This window comes from Cygnus atratus, chromosome 31 (assembly GCF_013377495.2).
Source record: "Cygnus atratus isolate AKBS03 ecotype Queensland, Australia chromosome 31, CAtr_DNAZoo_HiC_assembly, whole genome shotgun sequence".
In the NCBI taxonomy this organism is placed as follows: Eukaryota; Metazoa; Chordata; class Aves; order Anseriformes; family Anatidae; genus Cygnus; species Cygnus atratus.
In genome coordinates this window covers 129,328-144,711 of record NC_066392.1, presented here as the reverse complement: position 1 = coordinate 144,711, position 15,384 = coordinate 129,328, and the positions used below count along the sequence as shown (strand labels likewise).

The 15,384-nt window shown below is 52.6% G+C and overlaps 1 protein-coding gene across 1 annotated transcript; it reads left to right on the top strand.

Moving 5' to 3' along the window:
* Window positions 1-2,369: 2,369 nt before the first annotated feature.
* On the top strand, window positions 2,370-15,082 carry LOC126913604 (olfactory receptor 14J1-like). Its single transcript, XM_050716029.1, has 4 exons — window positions 2,370-2,381; window positions 2,476-2,621; window positions 4,543-5,062; window positions 14,972-15,082. Exons 1-4 carry the CDS (start codon window positions 2,370-2,372, stop codon window positions 15,080-15,082), a joined length of 789 nt encoding a protein of 262 aa, XP_050571986.1.
* Window positions 15,083-15,384: the final 302 nt, after the last annotated feature.

The following is a 15,384-nucleotide window of genomic DNA, read 5'->3' as shown; positions in this document are numbered from 1 at the left end:
TCTCCTCTGAAGACAGGCTGAGGGAGTTGGGGTTGTTCAGCCTGGAGAAGAGAAGGCTCCGGGGAGACCTTACAGTGGCCTTCCAGTACCTAAAGGGGCCTACAGGAAAGCTGGGGAGGGACTCTTCATCAAAGAGAGTAGCGATAGGACTAGGGGTAATGGTTTAAACTGAAAGAGGGTAGATTCAGATCAGACATTAGAAAGAAGTCCTTTACTCAGAGGGTGGTGAGGAACAGGCTGCCCAGAGAAGTTGTGGATGCCCCATCCCTGGAGGTGTTCAAGGCCAGGTTGGATGGGGCTTTGAGCAACCTGGTCTAGTGGAAGGTGTCCCTGCCCAGGGCAGGGGAGTTGGAATTCTGTGATCTTTAAGGTCCTTTCATACCCAAACTGTTCTGTAATTCTGTAAATATGAAACACAGCACCATACCAGCTACTAGGAAGAAAAATTTACTCTTTTGCAGCAAAAACTAGGACAGTATTCACCGCTTATTCCATACCATGTCTGTCGTGCTCCGGTCCAACACTTTCCAATTAATCACCACCACCTGTCTTTTCTGTCTTTTGATATGCACACAAAAAGGTCATCTCCTTAGTCTGTTTGTGTCTATAATAATAATAATAAAATATATTCTATTAGTATTATGTTGTTCTTGTTATTATTATTCTTATTATTTCCTTTGTGTCTTATGAATCTGTTTTTGTATCAACCTATAAACTGTTTTTTTTTTCTTTTTTTTCCCTTCCCAGTTCTCTCCTCCATCCCAGTGGATGAACAGATTTGTAGTGCTGAGCTGCCTGCCGGGTCAAACCACAGCAAGTCTTCTTGGTGCCTAGCGTGGAGCACAAAGGTTGAGATGACAGATCTGACCAGAGCGTTTTAAAAGTAAGTTGTTCTAAGCATTAGATCAGTTTAACGGTTGCTGGTCACAATGTCGATCTTTTTGATCTGGGGTCTGTTGCGCTTGTTTTCGGAATTGTGTTGTATAGCACATTGCTAACTGTCTGTCTTCCATGTCATGCTGTTCATCAATTCTGGGGGCAGGTTTAAGGTTAATCTTTTGCTCTATTGGATAACACTGACTTCTGACAGGATAAAATTATTGCCACCTCTGTACCTCAGGAACCATCTCTTCATCTTGTAGAAACTTAATAATTACACTCTTTTACACTTTTTGCCTTTTCTCCTCGGGGGGTAAATCTATGTGGGGTGGGGCAGGAGGTGGGGGGGTGGAATTGGTATGGACAGTGGGGGAGGCCTTTCCCCACTTCTTCACTCTCCCTTTCTCCTTCACCTCCCCCTTCTCCTCCAGGCTAATTACACTAGCTCTTCAAAGCTTTGAATATCCTTGGGATGGTCAAACCAGCATGTTCCTCTTTTAAGGTCTCCTGAATGTGATTCAGGTTTTGTATAAGTTTAGAGAACTACTTAAGCATGCCATCCAGAGATCTGTCGGGGGCAAGATAGTTAGGAGTGGCAGGGAGTGTGAGAGGATCTGGGCAGGCACCTAGAGCAGGGGGCACCTCCAGTGCTTTGGAACTTCACCCCAGAACAAGTGCAGAATCCTAAAAAACTGTGAAATGCTTGAAAAAGTGGTGTTATCACCCTGGCATTTCCAAAGAGACACATACCACTGCAGTGTGCTGGCTCTTGGCCTATGCTTACAGAGCCACAATCAATGCCCCTCCAACCTCTGTGACAAGCCCTGCAGCCACTCCAACCCCTCTGACAGACCCTGCAGCCACTACAGCATCTGCAAAATGCCCTGCAGCGACTCCAGCTCCTTTTATGGGCCCTGTGTCTGGGCCAGAAAACCAATCTTTGTCTGTATCAGTTGCTCCTATATGCAATAAAAAACAATGGATGTGAAGGTCATTTGTTTTTTAAGAAAGGAAAGAATCTCCTACCTAGCCAAGAAAGGAGGAGAAAGAAGATGAGGCAGGCTTCAGAAAAGCTGGGCCATCACGTGGGTAGGAGAACGAAGAGGAAGAGGTCCTAAGAGCATCAGTAATCACGCGATCCCTATCCCTATGCTGCTCTGGTGCTGGGAGAAACGGGGCCCCTCCCAGGAGTTAGGACTCTGTGCATCCTTGGAAGAGACTGCTTCAGGAGAGGATAGATATTTCAAGGACCCAAAAGGGTATCGGTGGGCTTGTGGCACAGCTGCTTTGGAGACGGAGGACATGATGCTCTTGTCTACCTTGCCTTGGTCTCTCACAGGACCCTTCTGTTGTGGGGTTGATGAGGGCTGAAGGACAGCTGGTGCCAATCACTGCCACAGCCGTGCACCTGAGTCAGCATAGCACCAACCGAGTCCGCTGACAGAGGATTGTCGTGGCCTGAATGAAGTCATGCAGTGCTGAGTGCTGCCATGCCGGACACGGTAGAGCTTCCGTAGAAACTGGGATCAAAGGCACCCAAGCGTTTTGCCACAACTGATATCGCTAATGCATTTTTCTCCATCCGTTTGCCAGCAGATTGAAGGCCACAGCTTGCTTTCAACCTGGAATCGACTGCCCCAGGGCAGGAAACTCAGCCCTACCATTTGCCATGGGCTGATCCAGACTGCCCTGGAAGAGGAGGAAGCTCCTGAACACCTGCAGTACGTCGATGGCATCGTTGTGTGGGGTGACAGAGCAGAGGAAGTGTTTGAGAAAGGGAAGAAAATACTCCAAATTCCTCTGAAAGCTGATTTTTGCAGTAAAAGAAGTCAAGGTCAAGGGACGTGCACAAGAGATCCTGATGCAGGCTGGCCAGGGTCAGGGGGACCAACGCTCAGGGACAGGTTGAGCATCGGTGAGGGGCTCCTCAGCAATTGCGTGGTGCATCACTTGCTTTGTACATATTAATATTATTATTGTTAAAGTTATTATTGTTATTACTACTATTTTCACTTCCTTTTCTGTCTTTTCAAATTGTAAATCATTTCCTATTCTCTGGGCCCTTGTTCTTAGTGAAACAAATACACTTTGTCTACACGTCACTGTCACCTTCACACTGCCTTTGTCTCCTTGTCCTCACTGCCTGCAATGCTCTGCTCTAACGAGCTCCAAGGGAGGCTGTGTCAGTGCTGGCCCTCAGGGGGACACTGCAGGGAACTTGCCTCTGACTTGGACTTCTTGAGAGATTTCCTCAATTGTCTCTCAGTGCCTGAGGTTCGTGGACTCCTCCCCAAAGCCCCCCGAGGGGGGATTGCAATGCCTTGGTCTGGGCGTCTGGTGCTGAGCTGGGCCGGGCTCCTGGGACAGAGAGAGCTCCTGGCAAGAGGGCCCGTGGTGCAGAGAGACAGCTCTGCCCAGGAGCAGCTCCTCTGCACAGCGCAGCAGGGCTGGGGGCTCTGACCGCACGCACCCAGGCAGAAAGGGATTCCAGGCAGCCTGGAGGGTGCGGGCAGACGAGAGCTCAGTGCAGGAGAAACCTTCACAGCCCTGCCCTCGGTAAGTCTCTGGCTGCAGGACAGTGCAGGGGAGGTTCCTGGAAGGGGCTCCTGGGTCCGGGACATCTCTGCCTGGCCAGGAGCTGCCAGGATGTCTCTCGTGGCTTTTGCGGTGCAGAGGAGAAGGTGCTGCAGGGCAGCCTTGGTCAGAGGAAGGGGAGGGCAGGGGCTGCCTGCAAAGACAAGGCACTTTCTGCAGGTCTCTGCCTGCTTTTCCTGCTCTGATTCTGGGGCAGACTCTGTGTTAACTGAGTGGTTGGATTTGCACAGGTGACTGAGCTTCTACTGCATTGACCTGAGACCTAAGCAGGTTAGTGATGAACCTCAGAATATCCCCTCCCTTCTCTCTACTTACAGATGGCACCAGGGTTTTTCTGTGCTGTTCTTTAGGACCTGCAGACAAGGAGATGTAATTTTTTAGCACAACCTCTGAGTGCAGCCATCCCCCAGCTGAGTGCTGCAAGCAGCCAGCAGCTGCGCACCAGGGGATGGACAGAGCAGCCCTCCTGGACGTGACCTCTGGCTGAGGTTTGCCACCACAGCAACAACATTTACCACTGCAGTGGAGCAGAGGTGGCCCGTTGGGGGCTGATGGGCAGAGGTGGCTGCTGAGTACAGGACACTCAGCAAGCATAAAGCAGGGCTACAACCAGGGAGAGACACAAAGGTAACAATGAAAGAAAGACATTGTGAAGGCTTTAATGAGAAAAGAAATGAGTATTTCACAGGGAAATTTCCCCTAACAGTCTGTATTTTTCTTCTCTGTAGTGCCCTTGATGAAGGGCAGCAAATGCCCAACATCAGCTCTGTGAGCGAGTTCCTCCTGCTGCCATTCGCAGACACGCGCGAGCTGCAGCTCCTGCACTTCGCGCTCTTCCTGGGCATCTACCTGGCTGCCCTCCTGGGCAACGGCCTCATCCTCACCGCCGTAGCCTGTGACCACCTGCCTCCACACCCCCATGTACTTCTTCCTCCTCAACCTCGCCCTCATCGACCTGGGCTGCATCTCCACCACTCTGCCCAAAGCCATGGCCAGTGTTTTCTGGGACACCAGGGCCATCTCCTATCAAGGGTGTACTGCACAGGTCTTCTATTTCTGTCTTCTTAGGTTGGAGCAGAGTATTCTATTTCTCACCATCATGGCCTATGACCGCTACGCTGCCATCTGCAAGCCCCTGCACTACGGGAGCCTCATGGGCAGCAGAGCTTGTGGCCAGATGGCAGCAGCTGCCTGGGGCAGTGGCTTTCTCAATGCTGTCCTGCACACGGCCACGACATTTTCCCTGCCCCTCTGCCAAGGCAATGCTGTGGACCAGTTCTTCTGTGAAATCCCCCAGATCCTCAAGCTCTCCTGCTCAGATGCCTACCTCAGGGAAGTTGGGGCACTTTTCTTTACTCTTTCCTTAGTATTTCTTTGTTTTCTTTACATTGCGCTGTCCTATGTGCAGATCCTCAGAGCCGTGCTGAGGATGCCCTCTGAGCAGGGAAGGCACAAAGCCTTCTCCACGTGCCTCCCTCACCTAGCCGTAGTCTCCCTGTTTGTCAGCACTGCCATGTTTGCCTACCTGAAGCCCCCCTCCATCTCTTCCCCATCCCTGGACCTGGTGTTTGCATTTTTGTACTCAGGTGCTGCCTCCAGCAGTGAACCCCCTCATCTACAGCATGAGGAACCAGGAACTGAGAAATGCACTAAGGAAATTACTTTCGTAGATACTTCTGAAGCATCAATAATATGCTCACCATTCTAACAGTACTGAGAGAATTTCTCACAAAATGTTTTCTGAAATTGTTAAGTCTTATTTTTTAAAATGTGTGATAATATTATTTTAATTTAAGGAAATTTCTTCTCATCCTTGCTACCTGTTAATTTTTACCCAGTCATCTACTGTACTTTAAGAACCAAACTTCGTGTGTAGATAAAGACAATAACGAAGCCATGAGATATTCAAAGCTCTCAGATCCCATCTCATTCTCTGAACGGAGAAGGGGCTCAGGGCCAAAAGCCCTGCTGTCACATTTAGGAACAGCCGTGGTGGCCCTTGGGGCTGCCCATCACTGCTCAGTGGGGCAATGTGGAGCTTCACGGACCGGAATCTGGAGGTGCTCTGTGCCTGGGCCAGGCCTCTTGTGCTGGCCTGGGGAGCGGGGATGGCCCTGCGGGGCACAGGCACTCTGGGCTGGGGATCTCCCAGGCAGGAGACCAGGGCTTCTGCAGCTTCATGGCCCTCCATCTCCTGAGCCGTGGCTGGCCCCAGCCCGGGGGCTGCTGGGGACGCCCAGAGCCGCCTTTGTCCCAGCAGCTGCGGTGCCTTGCGAGGGGCTGGGGCTGTGGTGGCCGTTTCCAGAGCCCTGCAGCAGCCTGCGGTGGGCACTGCCCTGGGGCCAGCCCAGCCTGGGCTGCTGGGCTGGGGAGAGGTCCGGGAGGTGGAGAGAGGTGGGCAGGGGCTGGGCTGGGCTGGGCAGTGCCCGGCAGAGGGCACCAGCAGCGTCAGGGGAGCGGTGGCAGCATGCAGGGAAGGGCTCCCAGCAGGGCTTGGTGCTGCAGAGCCAGGGCTGGGGAAGGGAGCCCAGAGCTGCAGGGGCAGGGGACAGGAGGCCGCTCTGGGCCCTTGCTGGCCTGGGCAGAGCAGGAAGGGGGCCCGGGGCATTCGTCCCCTCACTGCAGCCTGCCAGGACCTGCACGGCACTAACGGAGCATCCAGACCCAGGCTCTGCCCCGTGGCCACAATCCCTGCTTGCCCTCCTCCTGCCACGCTGCTTGTGGTGGCTGCAGCAGAGGGGACCCCCAGCCAGTCCCTGCATGGGGCTCTGCCACACGCCTCGCCCCGGCACTCTCCAGCGCCCTCCTTGCTGCTCTCTGATGCACACCAGCACCTCCCCGTGCCTGCAGGCCAGCACGTCTGCTGAGGGCCAGTGCGGCTGCTGCAGGGGCAGGGAGCTCAGCATGGCCCTTGCAGCCCCCTGCCCTGGGCCTGCCCCTCCCCTTGCCCTCGGCCCCAGGCCTTGTCTCTGCTGGCAGGAGCGCTCTTGGCGTGCGCTTCCTGGCCTCCCCTCACCTGCGCACAGCTGCTGCCCACTCAGGCTGCTGGCACAAACATGTCCTCACAAGAAGCACGACCCCTTGGGCTGCTTCTCCTGGCCTCCCCCACCCCACTGCCTTGGCTCCTTGTCTCTGCTGGGCCCCACCTCCTGCACAGAATTGCATCCCTTGGCTGTCAGCTCCCTCTCCCCTGCCCTGTGGGGTGACAGAGCCAGGGTGGGGCTTGTTACCTTTATTTGACGTAGTTCTTGTGTAATTTGCATTGGTGATGGCACAAAAAGACAGTTCCTTCACCAGTGATGTACATCCTTCTTCATGTTAGGACACAACTCAACGTCCTTCACTCTGCTTTATCTCACAGATGAACTGGATTAGGTCTCCTTGATTACTCTGAGGCACAATGCAGTGCTTTTTGCCTTCTGCTACTCCAGCACAATATGTGTGACTTTCCCTTACTCTGCGCATTGACCTGACGGGTCATTTCACATTTTCACTTTCAAAATCTTAGTTGGACAGGGACCATTTCCAAAGTGGGGCAAGCTGATGGGTTCTGGCTCAGCCATTTGAAGCGTGCTATACTTGAGTTTTTCAGCCTGAGTTTGCTAAAGATGACCCAGGAAGGTAAATGCATGTTCAAGTGTCTAGCAGGAATACGGGAAAGTATTATGGGTTTCCAATGGCCGTTTCAAATCTAGGTCAATCTCAGGAACCCACTGAACTAGGGTGTTGTCTTTGAAGGGGTTTCCTGTGCTAGGCTGGGCTGCAGTTACAGGGACAAAGACCACTGCTGGCAGTGGAGGTGCCCTGGGAACTCCATCTGGCTCCACCTGCTTTTACCAAAGGGCTCCGGTCTCCTGCAGGTCTTTTCTGACATCTGCCGGTCCAGGGAAGTGCCTCAAACACAACTGGGTCCACAGGAGGTTTTCCCTGGTTATGCTTATGGTCAGACAGCAAAGCTCTGCCTCAATACCCAGTAATTTTTTTAGTACTTAATTAATAAAGCAACTACTCATCAGCTCAAATGATTCAATCCCTTCCGTTAAATGTCTCACGTGAATGATAATTTCTATCATGAGGAAATGAGAATTTTCAGGATGTATATTCATGGCAGGAGAAGGAATACTGGTGTTCACCTGTACTTGCATTGTCATCGCTTTGTCTATCATGGTGTGCTCCCTCATCTTCGAGGCACAAAACCTGACTTGATTACACAGAACATGCTGAATGTCCCCTTTCCAGCTGCCTGTCTGGACCCATGCACTTCCCATGGTTCTCCTGGCTTGCCCTCCCCTTACTCTTTGATCATTCAGACCGCTCTCACCAACCCAGTTGCTGCTTTGGGTTTCAGTGAGTTCCAGCTCGCTCATCTCTCAGCAGTCTGTCTAATGGTTTCCTTAGCAAGAAACTCATCGTTTATCATTGAATTAGTATGATGCGGATTAATGTTCACACATTTATTTTAAATTTCCTATTAATCAGTGTAAAATACATCATGTACAGTCATCGTTTTGGGAAGGTAAACATCACTGGAGGCAAAAATTTAGGAACTTTTTTCTTTTTTTTTTGAAAATTACAGCATGATTTCCTGCTGTTTGTTTTTAAATAGGAATAACCCTGCTCTTCCTGCCTATACAGGGCTTCAAAGGAGTAACCCGAGATGAATATCTATAGGAAAATGATGCTCTAAAGTGAAATACAACAATATTCAGCCTTTAAAAGGAGGAAAGATTTCTATTAGATGCTCTTTGAAATCCTCCTCCTTAACTACACCATGAAAGCTCTCCAATTAGCTGCACAAGTCTTGAAGACTTGAAGAAAACTGTGGGAGAGATATGGCTCCTTAGGAGATTCTCTGTTTTACTGTGTTCTGTGGTGTATTTTAGTGCTGAGTCCGTGAAACTTGAGTAGTGAGAGGAGAATGATGCAAGTGCTTGAGAAAGTAAAGTCAGAAGGAAAAGTTGAAGTGACTTGGAGTATTAATGGGCCCCAGGGAGGGCTGTTACTAACAAAGCCTCCCCAGGGACTTGTTAGGGCAGATAATTGGAGGCCATGATTGCAGACAGGCAAAGCGCTGTGCTGAGAAAAGTCTTGGTTGGTTTTGGTGAAGCAGAAGGGCCAAGGCCTGACCCCAGCCACTGGGAGGGGAGATCCTGCACCCCCACGTCTGGCTCAGGGCTCTTCTTGGGGTCTGTATGATGTGTTGGACAGTGTGATGCCATGAGAAGAACTTCATTCTGACACCTCCCCACCCCTGCACAGGGTATCAAGGAAGCAGTGAGGCCCCTTTGCAATGACTATGTCTCGTCTCCTCAGAAGCTCTAGGCAAAGGGACAAAAACGTCAGGGCTGTTGGGGCCTTCCCTTCTTGCCAGCACCCTCTGCCTTCTCCTCTGCAGGCTTTCCTATGCTGTCCCACACTTTGCCCTATTTCCTTATAGTGTTCTGCAGACACCCATCTCTGTTCACCACCTTGCTCTCATCCAGGACTTTCCATCATCTCACCCATGTCTCCTCAACCCTCATCAGCTGTTCCTTGAAACACAAAGCCATGGGTGTGATCATAGACTCTCTTTTGGTGACCTCTGGCACCACAGCACGACCCTTTGAGGGACATTTTTTCCTCCTCGTGGCCAGTGCCACCCTTCCAAGGTGCACTTTGTGGCAGTTTTTTCTCTCCTGCTCTTTCCTACTACCAAAGAAAGCTCCATCAGGGTGGAAACCACTCCTGAAGTAGGCATCCCAACCCATCAGGCTCCTTGCGGCCTGTCAGCCAAGCAGACACAAGTCACCTCACCAGCATCTCCCAAGCCCTGGGCCTGCTGCTGGCCTTGCAGCTTCTTGGCTAGACACAGCCAAGCCTTGTGCCTCGTGCTGTCCAGTGCTGGACTCAAGCAGAAGGCACAGGACAACCCCTATGCGGGCCTTCTTTCTGTCTGGGTCCTCCTGGGGATGGAGGCAGAGGGGATCCCACAGTCAGCGTGCCAAGCAGGGGCCTTCTGCTGGCCTACCAGGGCCACTGGCAGATGTCAGCCCCAAAGTGCCGATCCCAAGGAGAAGCCAAGGGTGACGTGCCACCTACAGACAGAAGGGACCTCACAGTCCCTTTCCGTGACACGTTCCTGCTGCTGCCCTATCAGCTGCAGAGACAGAAGTGACCTCACAGTCACTGCCACAGTCACATTCCTCCTGCTGGGGCAGGACATCCTGAGGCAGAGCTGAGCTCATCAGAGCATTCCCACCCATCTCCTCCTTGTGGCCCACAAGCTGATCAGATCCTTGGCCCCTCACAGCTCATCTCTGAGTGCCATGTGTCTGCACGGCAACCTCACGGTTCCTGCCCTGCCCCAAGGGGCCAACCACCTTAAGTTAAGGGTTAAAAAGTGTCTGAAGGTGAGGAGGTTAATGCACAGGAACAAGTGCTTCCTCTGTTCGGTGTTCAGGTTTTGATTAGGGACCTGGGCTCACTTTTTGGGTTACAATTTAATCAATTATTTCATGGGCAGGTTTGGTGTTCTGCTTATGGTGTCAAGGTCTGTGGTTAGGGTACGACCAAGCTTTGTGGTTTAGGGTTTTGTTTAGGTCTGCCAAGAAGTCTAGGGTCAAATAAAGCATTTAAATCTAGTGTTAAGGGTAGGGATCAAGGTAAGCAGTAATGGTAAGGGAAAGAGGCTATGGGCATAGTTTTGGCTTCAGTACATACTTTGAGCTCAGGCATAAGAGCAGTGGATTCCTGTCAGGGTGTGGAGTAGCATTTAAATTTAGGGATTAAGTTTACTGGTTGAAGCCGGTGAAGGGCCTCAGGTGACTATTTTAAGTCACAGTTACAACAGCATCAGCAAAAACCTGAACCTTCTTACCTCTACAAAATCCTTAATTTCTGCTGGCCAAGCCCCGGTTCCCTCCTCCAAATCTCACATTTCTCCTGTCCTGGGTTTCTCCTGACCTGCCCATATCAGTCATCTTCTTAGGGGCATGTTGATGATGGCTTTCATGATCTCAGCGTATCCATCACACCTCTGTTGGCTACTCTATTTCTGAGAAAAGTGGCACTTAAGACACGACGGAAAAGGACACAAAAGTCCATCAGAGCACCCTGCACAATGTGCCCAGCAGCTCTGCACCTCCAGAAATGTGCTGTTCCTGCCCACAAGTTTTCTTTCCAGAATGGCTTCCTATGGATCCAGGGTAACTTTTCCCAGACCCTCACTTCCCCAGGCCACACCACTCTTGCCCGCAGGCCCCACGCGTCTCTCCAACCCTCCCCTCTTCCCCTGCAGTAGTGGCACCTTGCCGCAGCAGGTTGGTGCATCTCCAGGCTCAGGGGTGTTTCCTGAGGGCCTGCCCCGTGTGGGGAGTGGCGGGGAGGAAGAGAGCAAGGTCAGCTCCTGGGGCATGGCTGAGCACAGCCCAGCCATCCCGCACCGCGGGCAGGCCTCTTCTGCCAGGCTGAGGCACACACGCAAGGTGGACACTTCTCCATCATACCAGCTTCGCGCAGGGCCCTTCAGCCCTGCCCCTGTCCTGGGACTCGTCTCCTCCTCCTCCACCCACAGACATACATTGCTTTCCATTTGGGGACGCAGGCAGGACTTTAAGGATCTGCTAAAGCCCTGAATTTCCATGTTTTTCATAGCCTTCACACAAGTCTTCCTCCTGGCCATCCCCACTGCCTAGCCCTGCCTTCCAGGCGGAACTCAGTAACGTGGTGCTCAGCAATAAATAATGGGGTCATCTTTCCAAGAGAGGGTAGAAATTTCTCGGGGGCAGGCTGCAGAGATGATGAAGTATTGCATCTTCATCAAGGCTTTAAAAAAGGTCTCCACAATTACTCTGCAGTCTTATGGGCCTTCACCTGCTGGCTCTTCACGGCCTCCCCTGGCGTTGCAGAGCCCTCCTTAGCCCCTGGACACCTCAGATTCGCTTTTCCCCCTAAAAGAGTCTTCCTTGGATGGTCACTCATTTTAAGAGCTCCTAATCACTACCCACTGAGCACATTGTCCCTGCAGATCCCCTGACATCTCCTGCCAGCTCCAGATTCCTCTCCAGGCTGGAATCTGCCATCAGACCCACTGCAGGGGGCGCAGTCCCATGCAGATGAGTCCAAGACCAGTTGTCGTCTGCTTGGTAAATGCCACGACAAAGGGAGTTCTTGGCCCAGTCCTTGGTCCCTCACAGACCACCCTGGGACTTTCAGCCTGTGTCCTTCGCTCCATGAAGAACCCCATAAAACAGAAGAGCAGGGAGCAACCCCTTGGCTCTATTCCTGATAGCACATTTGGAAGAGGTGCCCAGGCTTCTGGCTTTGCCCTGAGCAACCCCTCTTGTTACTGTGGTGCTAGCAGGGAGGCCAGCTGTGACCCAGGGCTGCACAGTGCCTGCTGCTGCCTGCAGCCACAGGGATGCCACTGCAGAGACAACAGGACTGTCACCAAGGTACATGAGACCTCAAGACTAACACAGATACAAGAGCACAAGAAAACAATGAGGAACCAAAAAGAGAGCAGCAGTGAAAAGGCCACGTCCTGCTGCTGGCCATGGCCATGGCTCCAGGGAAGCAGCAGGGGCCCTGAGCCCTTCCTGCGTGCTGGGGCTGCTCCCCTAGCTCCAGAGGAGATAGGAGGAGACAGCAGCTGAGACCAATGTAGTTCGCATGGTTTTTTTATTGTGTTTATCTACATGGTAAGCCTGCTTCTTTAGTAGATTTGATGATTGGGTCACTGTAAATCAAAAAAATGTAACGTTACAGGTTAAGGTTAACATTATTTAAGTCAGAACAACTTGGAGAAAATATTTATAAAGAAATATAATAACAAAAAATTCTCCTCACGGTGTCTGAAATAATCAGGGAAATCAAAGTCATTATTGATTCCGAAGAAGCATGTATCCATAGAGTTTCCTTAGTGCATCCCTGAGCTCCTGGTTCCTCATGCTGTAGATGAGGGGGTTCACTGATGAAGGAACAACTGAGTAGAGAACTGCGACAATAAGATCCAATGATGGGAGAGGAGATGGAGGGGGGCTTTAGGTAGGCAAATATGGCAGTGCTGAAAAACAGGAAGACCACGGCCAGGTGAGGGAGGCACGTGGAAAAGGCTTTGTGCCGGCCCTGAGAAGAGGGCGTCCTCAGCACATGCCCTGAAGATCTGAATATAGGAGAAAACAATGAAAACAAAACAGCCAAAGGCTAAAGAAACACTAAACACAAGTGCCCCAACTTCCCTGAGGTAGGCATCTGAGCAGGAGAGCTTGAGGATCTGGGGGATTTCACAGAAGAACTGGTCCACAGCATTGCCTTGGCAGAGGGGCAGGGAAAATGTAGTGGCCGTGTGCAGGACAGCATTGAGAAAGCCACTGCCCCAGGCAGCTGCTGCCATCTGGCCACAAGCTCTGCTGCCCACGAGGCTCCCGTAGTGCAGGGGCTTGCAGATGGCAGCGTAGCGGTCGTAGGCCATGACAGTGAGAAGGGAATACTCTGCTCCAACCAAGAAAGCAACAAAAAAGAGTTGGGCAGCACATACTTCATAGGAGATGACCCTATTATCGCAGAGGGCATTGGCTATAGCTTTGGGGAGAGTGGTGGAGATGCAGCCCAGGTCGAGGAGGTGCGAGGTTGAGGAGGAAGAAGTACATGGGGGTGTGGAGGCAGGTGGTGGCAGGCTACGGCGGTGAGGATGAGGCCGTTGCCCAGGAGGGCAGCCAGGTAGATGCCCAGGAAGAGCGCGAAGTGCAGGAGCTGCAGCTCCCGCGTGTCTGCGAATGCCAGCAGGAGGAACTCGCTCACAGAGCTGCTGTTGGGCATTTCCTGACTTTGGACACAGCTGTCTGTTGGAGAGGATAAGGCAGAAAAAAGTTAGAAGAGGCTTCTCTGAGGAAAACCTATTGCCAGTTTTGGAGCACCCCCCAGCCTGAGCCTGTCTCTTTGCAGGACAACCTTTCTGCAGCTCTCCTGCTTGAGCTGCGGCTGGTGCTGGCTGAGAGTGGCACTAGAGGCAGGGGCTGCTGTGGGCTCCAGAGGAGTCCTTCCTGCTGTGCAGCAGGAGGGAAGGCAGGAACATGGCGGAAACTCAAGTTCAAGTCCACTTATCAGGTCAATGAAATTTGCAGTGCTGTTTCAAACAATGCACCCCAATGCAGAACAGAGCTGCAGATGCCACTGCTGAACACTCCTGTTCTCAGCTGCCCTGTGTCACCCCTCTGTGAGCTGCAGGACCGTCCTGCTCAGGTGTTTCCCTGAGAAGAAACTGGAGACAGCTGAGAGCAGAGAAGCCCCAGTCCAAGTGCAGCTGGGCAGAATCCTCATCTTGTCTGAGGGTTGTGAGCAAGATCTCAGCTCTTTCCTCCTATTCAGGGCTGCAGAGGCCTCACTCCAGCTGCCCACAGACAGCCATCCAGCAGCATGGACATGGCCTTAGCATGGAGGTGTCTCCTCCTTGGGGCACCTGGATAACACAAGGATGCCACGAGAGAGCTGCATCCTGCTGGAGAGCAGCCTGCAGACCAAGAGGATCCAGCATAGACAGAGCTGGGTATTTGCAAGCTGGGGTGTCCCAATATCCAGTCTGCATCCCCTGCAGTGTCGGAAGGAGGCTTGGCCACTCCAGTCTTGGCTGACCAGGGGCAGCTGGGTTATGACACTCCGAGAGGCTTCTGCCAGACTTCTTCACATCGCAGTGCAACCCAGCAGGACTCTCAAAGCCTACTGCATTGCCCACTGCCCTCCCAGAAACAAGACCCAGCAGGAGAGCCCTTCCAGGACGTGCAGCTGCATGGCCCTGCAGCCAGAGACTTCCCTTGTCAAGGGACTGTGCAGATTTCTCCTGCAGGCAGCTCTCAGCATCCTCCCACTGCCTAACTGCCTCCAAGCCCTCTCTCCTTCTCTCCTCTCCCCGTGCCAGCTGCGGTCAGAGTCCCCAGCCCTGCTGCGCTGTGCAGAGGAGCTGCTCCTGGGCAGAGCTGTCTCTCTGCACCACGGCCCTCTTGCCAGGAGCTCTCTCTGTCCCAGGAGCCCGGCCCAGCTCAGCACCAGACGCCCAGACCAAGGCATTGCAATCCCCCCTCGGGGGGCTTTGGGGAGGAGCCCACGAACCTCAGGCACTGAGAGACAATTGAAGACATCTCTCCAGAAGTCCAAGTCAGAGGCAAGTTTCCTGCAGTGTCCCCCTGAGGGCCAGCACTGACACAGCCTCCCTTGGAGCTCGTTAGAACAGAGCATTGGAGGCACTGAGGGCAAGGAGACAAAGGGTAATGTGAAGGTAACACTGATGTGTAGGAAAACTGGGTGTGTGTCATCAAGCACAAGGGCCAGTCCTTGACCCCTGGCACCAAGGAAGGGAGATCCTTTCCCTTCACACAGTGCTCAGGGCTCTTCCCGGGGCAGGAGGAGATGGGGATGTGCATGGCCAAGTGCAGGAGAATGGTCCGAGCCCTGCCTGGTTCATGGGTGGGGGCGAGGAGGCAATGAGGCCCTGGTGCTTTACCGATAAGCTGTCTCCTCCTAGGCCTCAGTGGACAGAGACAACAGCCAGAGCCATGGACACAAAGACCTGGGTCCTGTTGGGACTTACAGCCTTGCCAATGTCCTTGGTCCTCTCCGTACCAGGGTATCCTAGCATCTCCCAGACTTGTATCTCTTTTTCTGCTGGCTCTAGACCCTTGTCCATGTTGTAGCTCACTGAATCTGAGCTAAGTAAGTTAAGTCAGATCTTTTTGATGGCCATGCTCCTCGTAAGGCAGCTCTGTAGGAAGCTGGCCTGGTTCGTGGTGAGCAGCACCACTCTCGTATGGCATCTCTCGTGGTGCCCAGGCCCTCCTCCTTCTGGGCAGCAGAGCTTGTGCCCAGATGGCAGCAGCTGCCTGGGGCAGTGGCTTTCTCAATGCTGTCCTGCACACAGCCACTACATTTTCCCTGCCC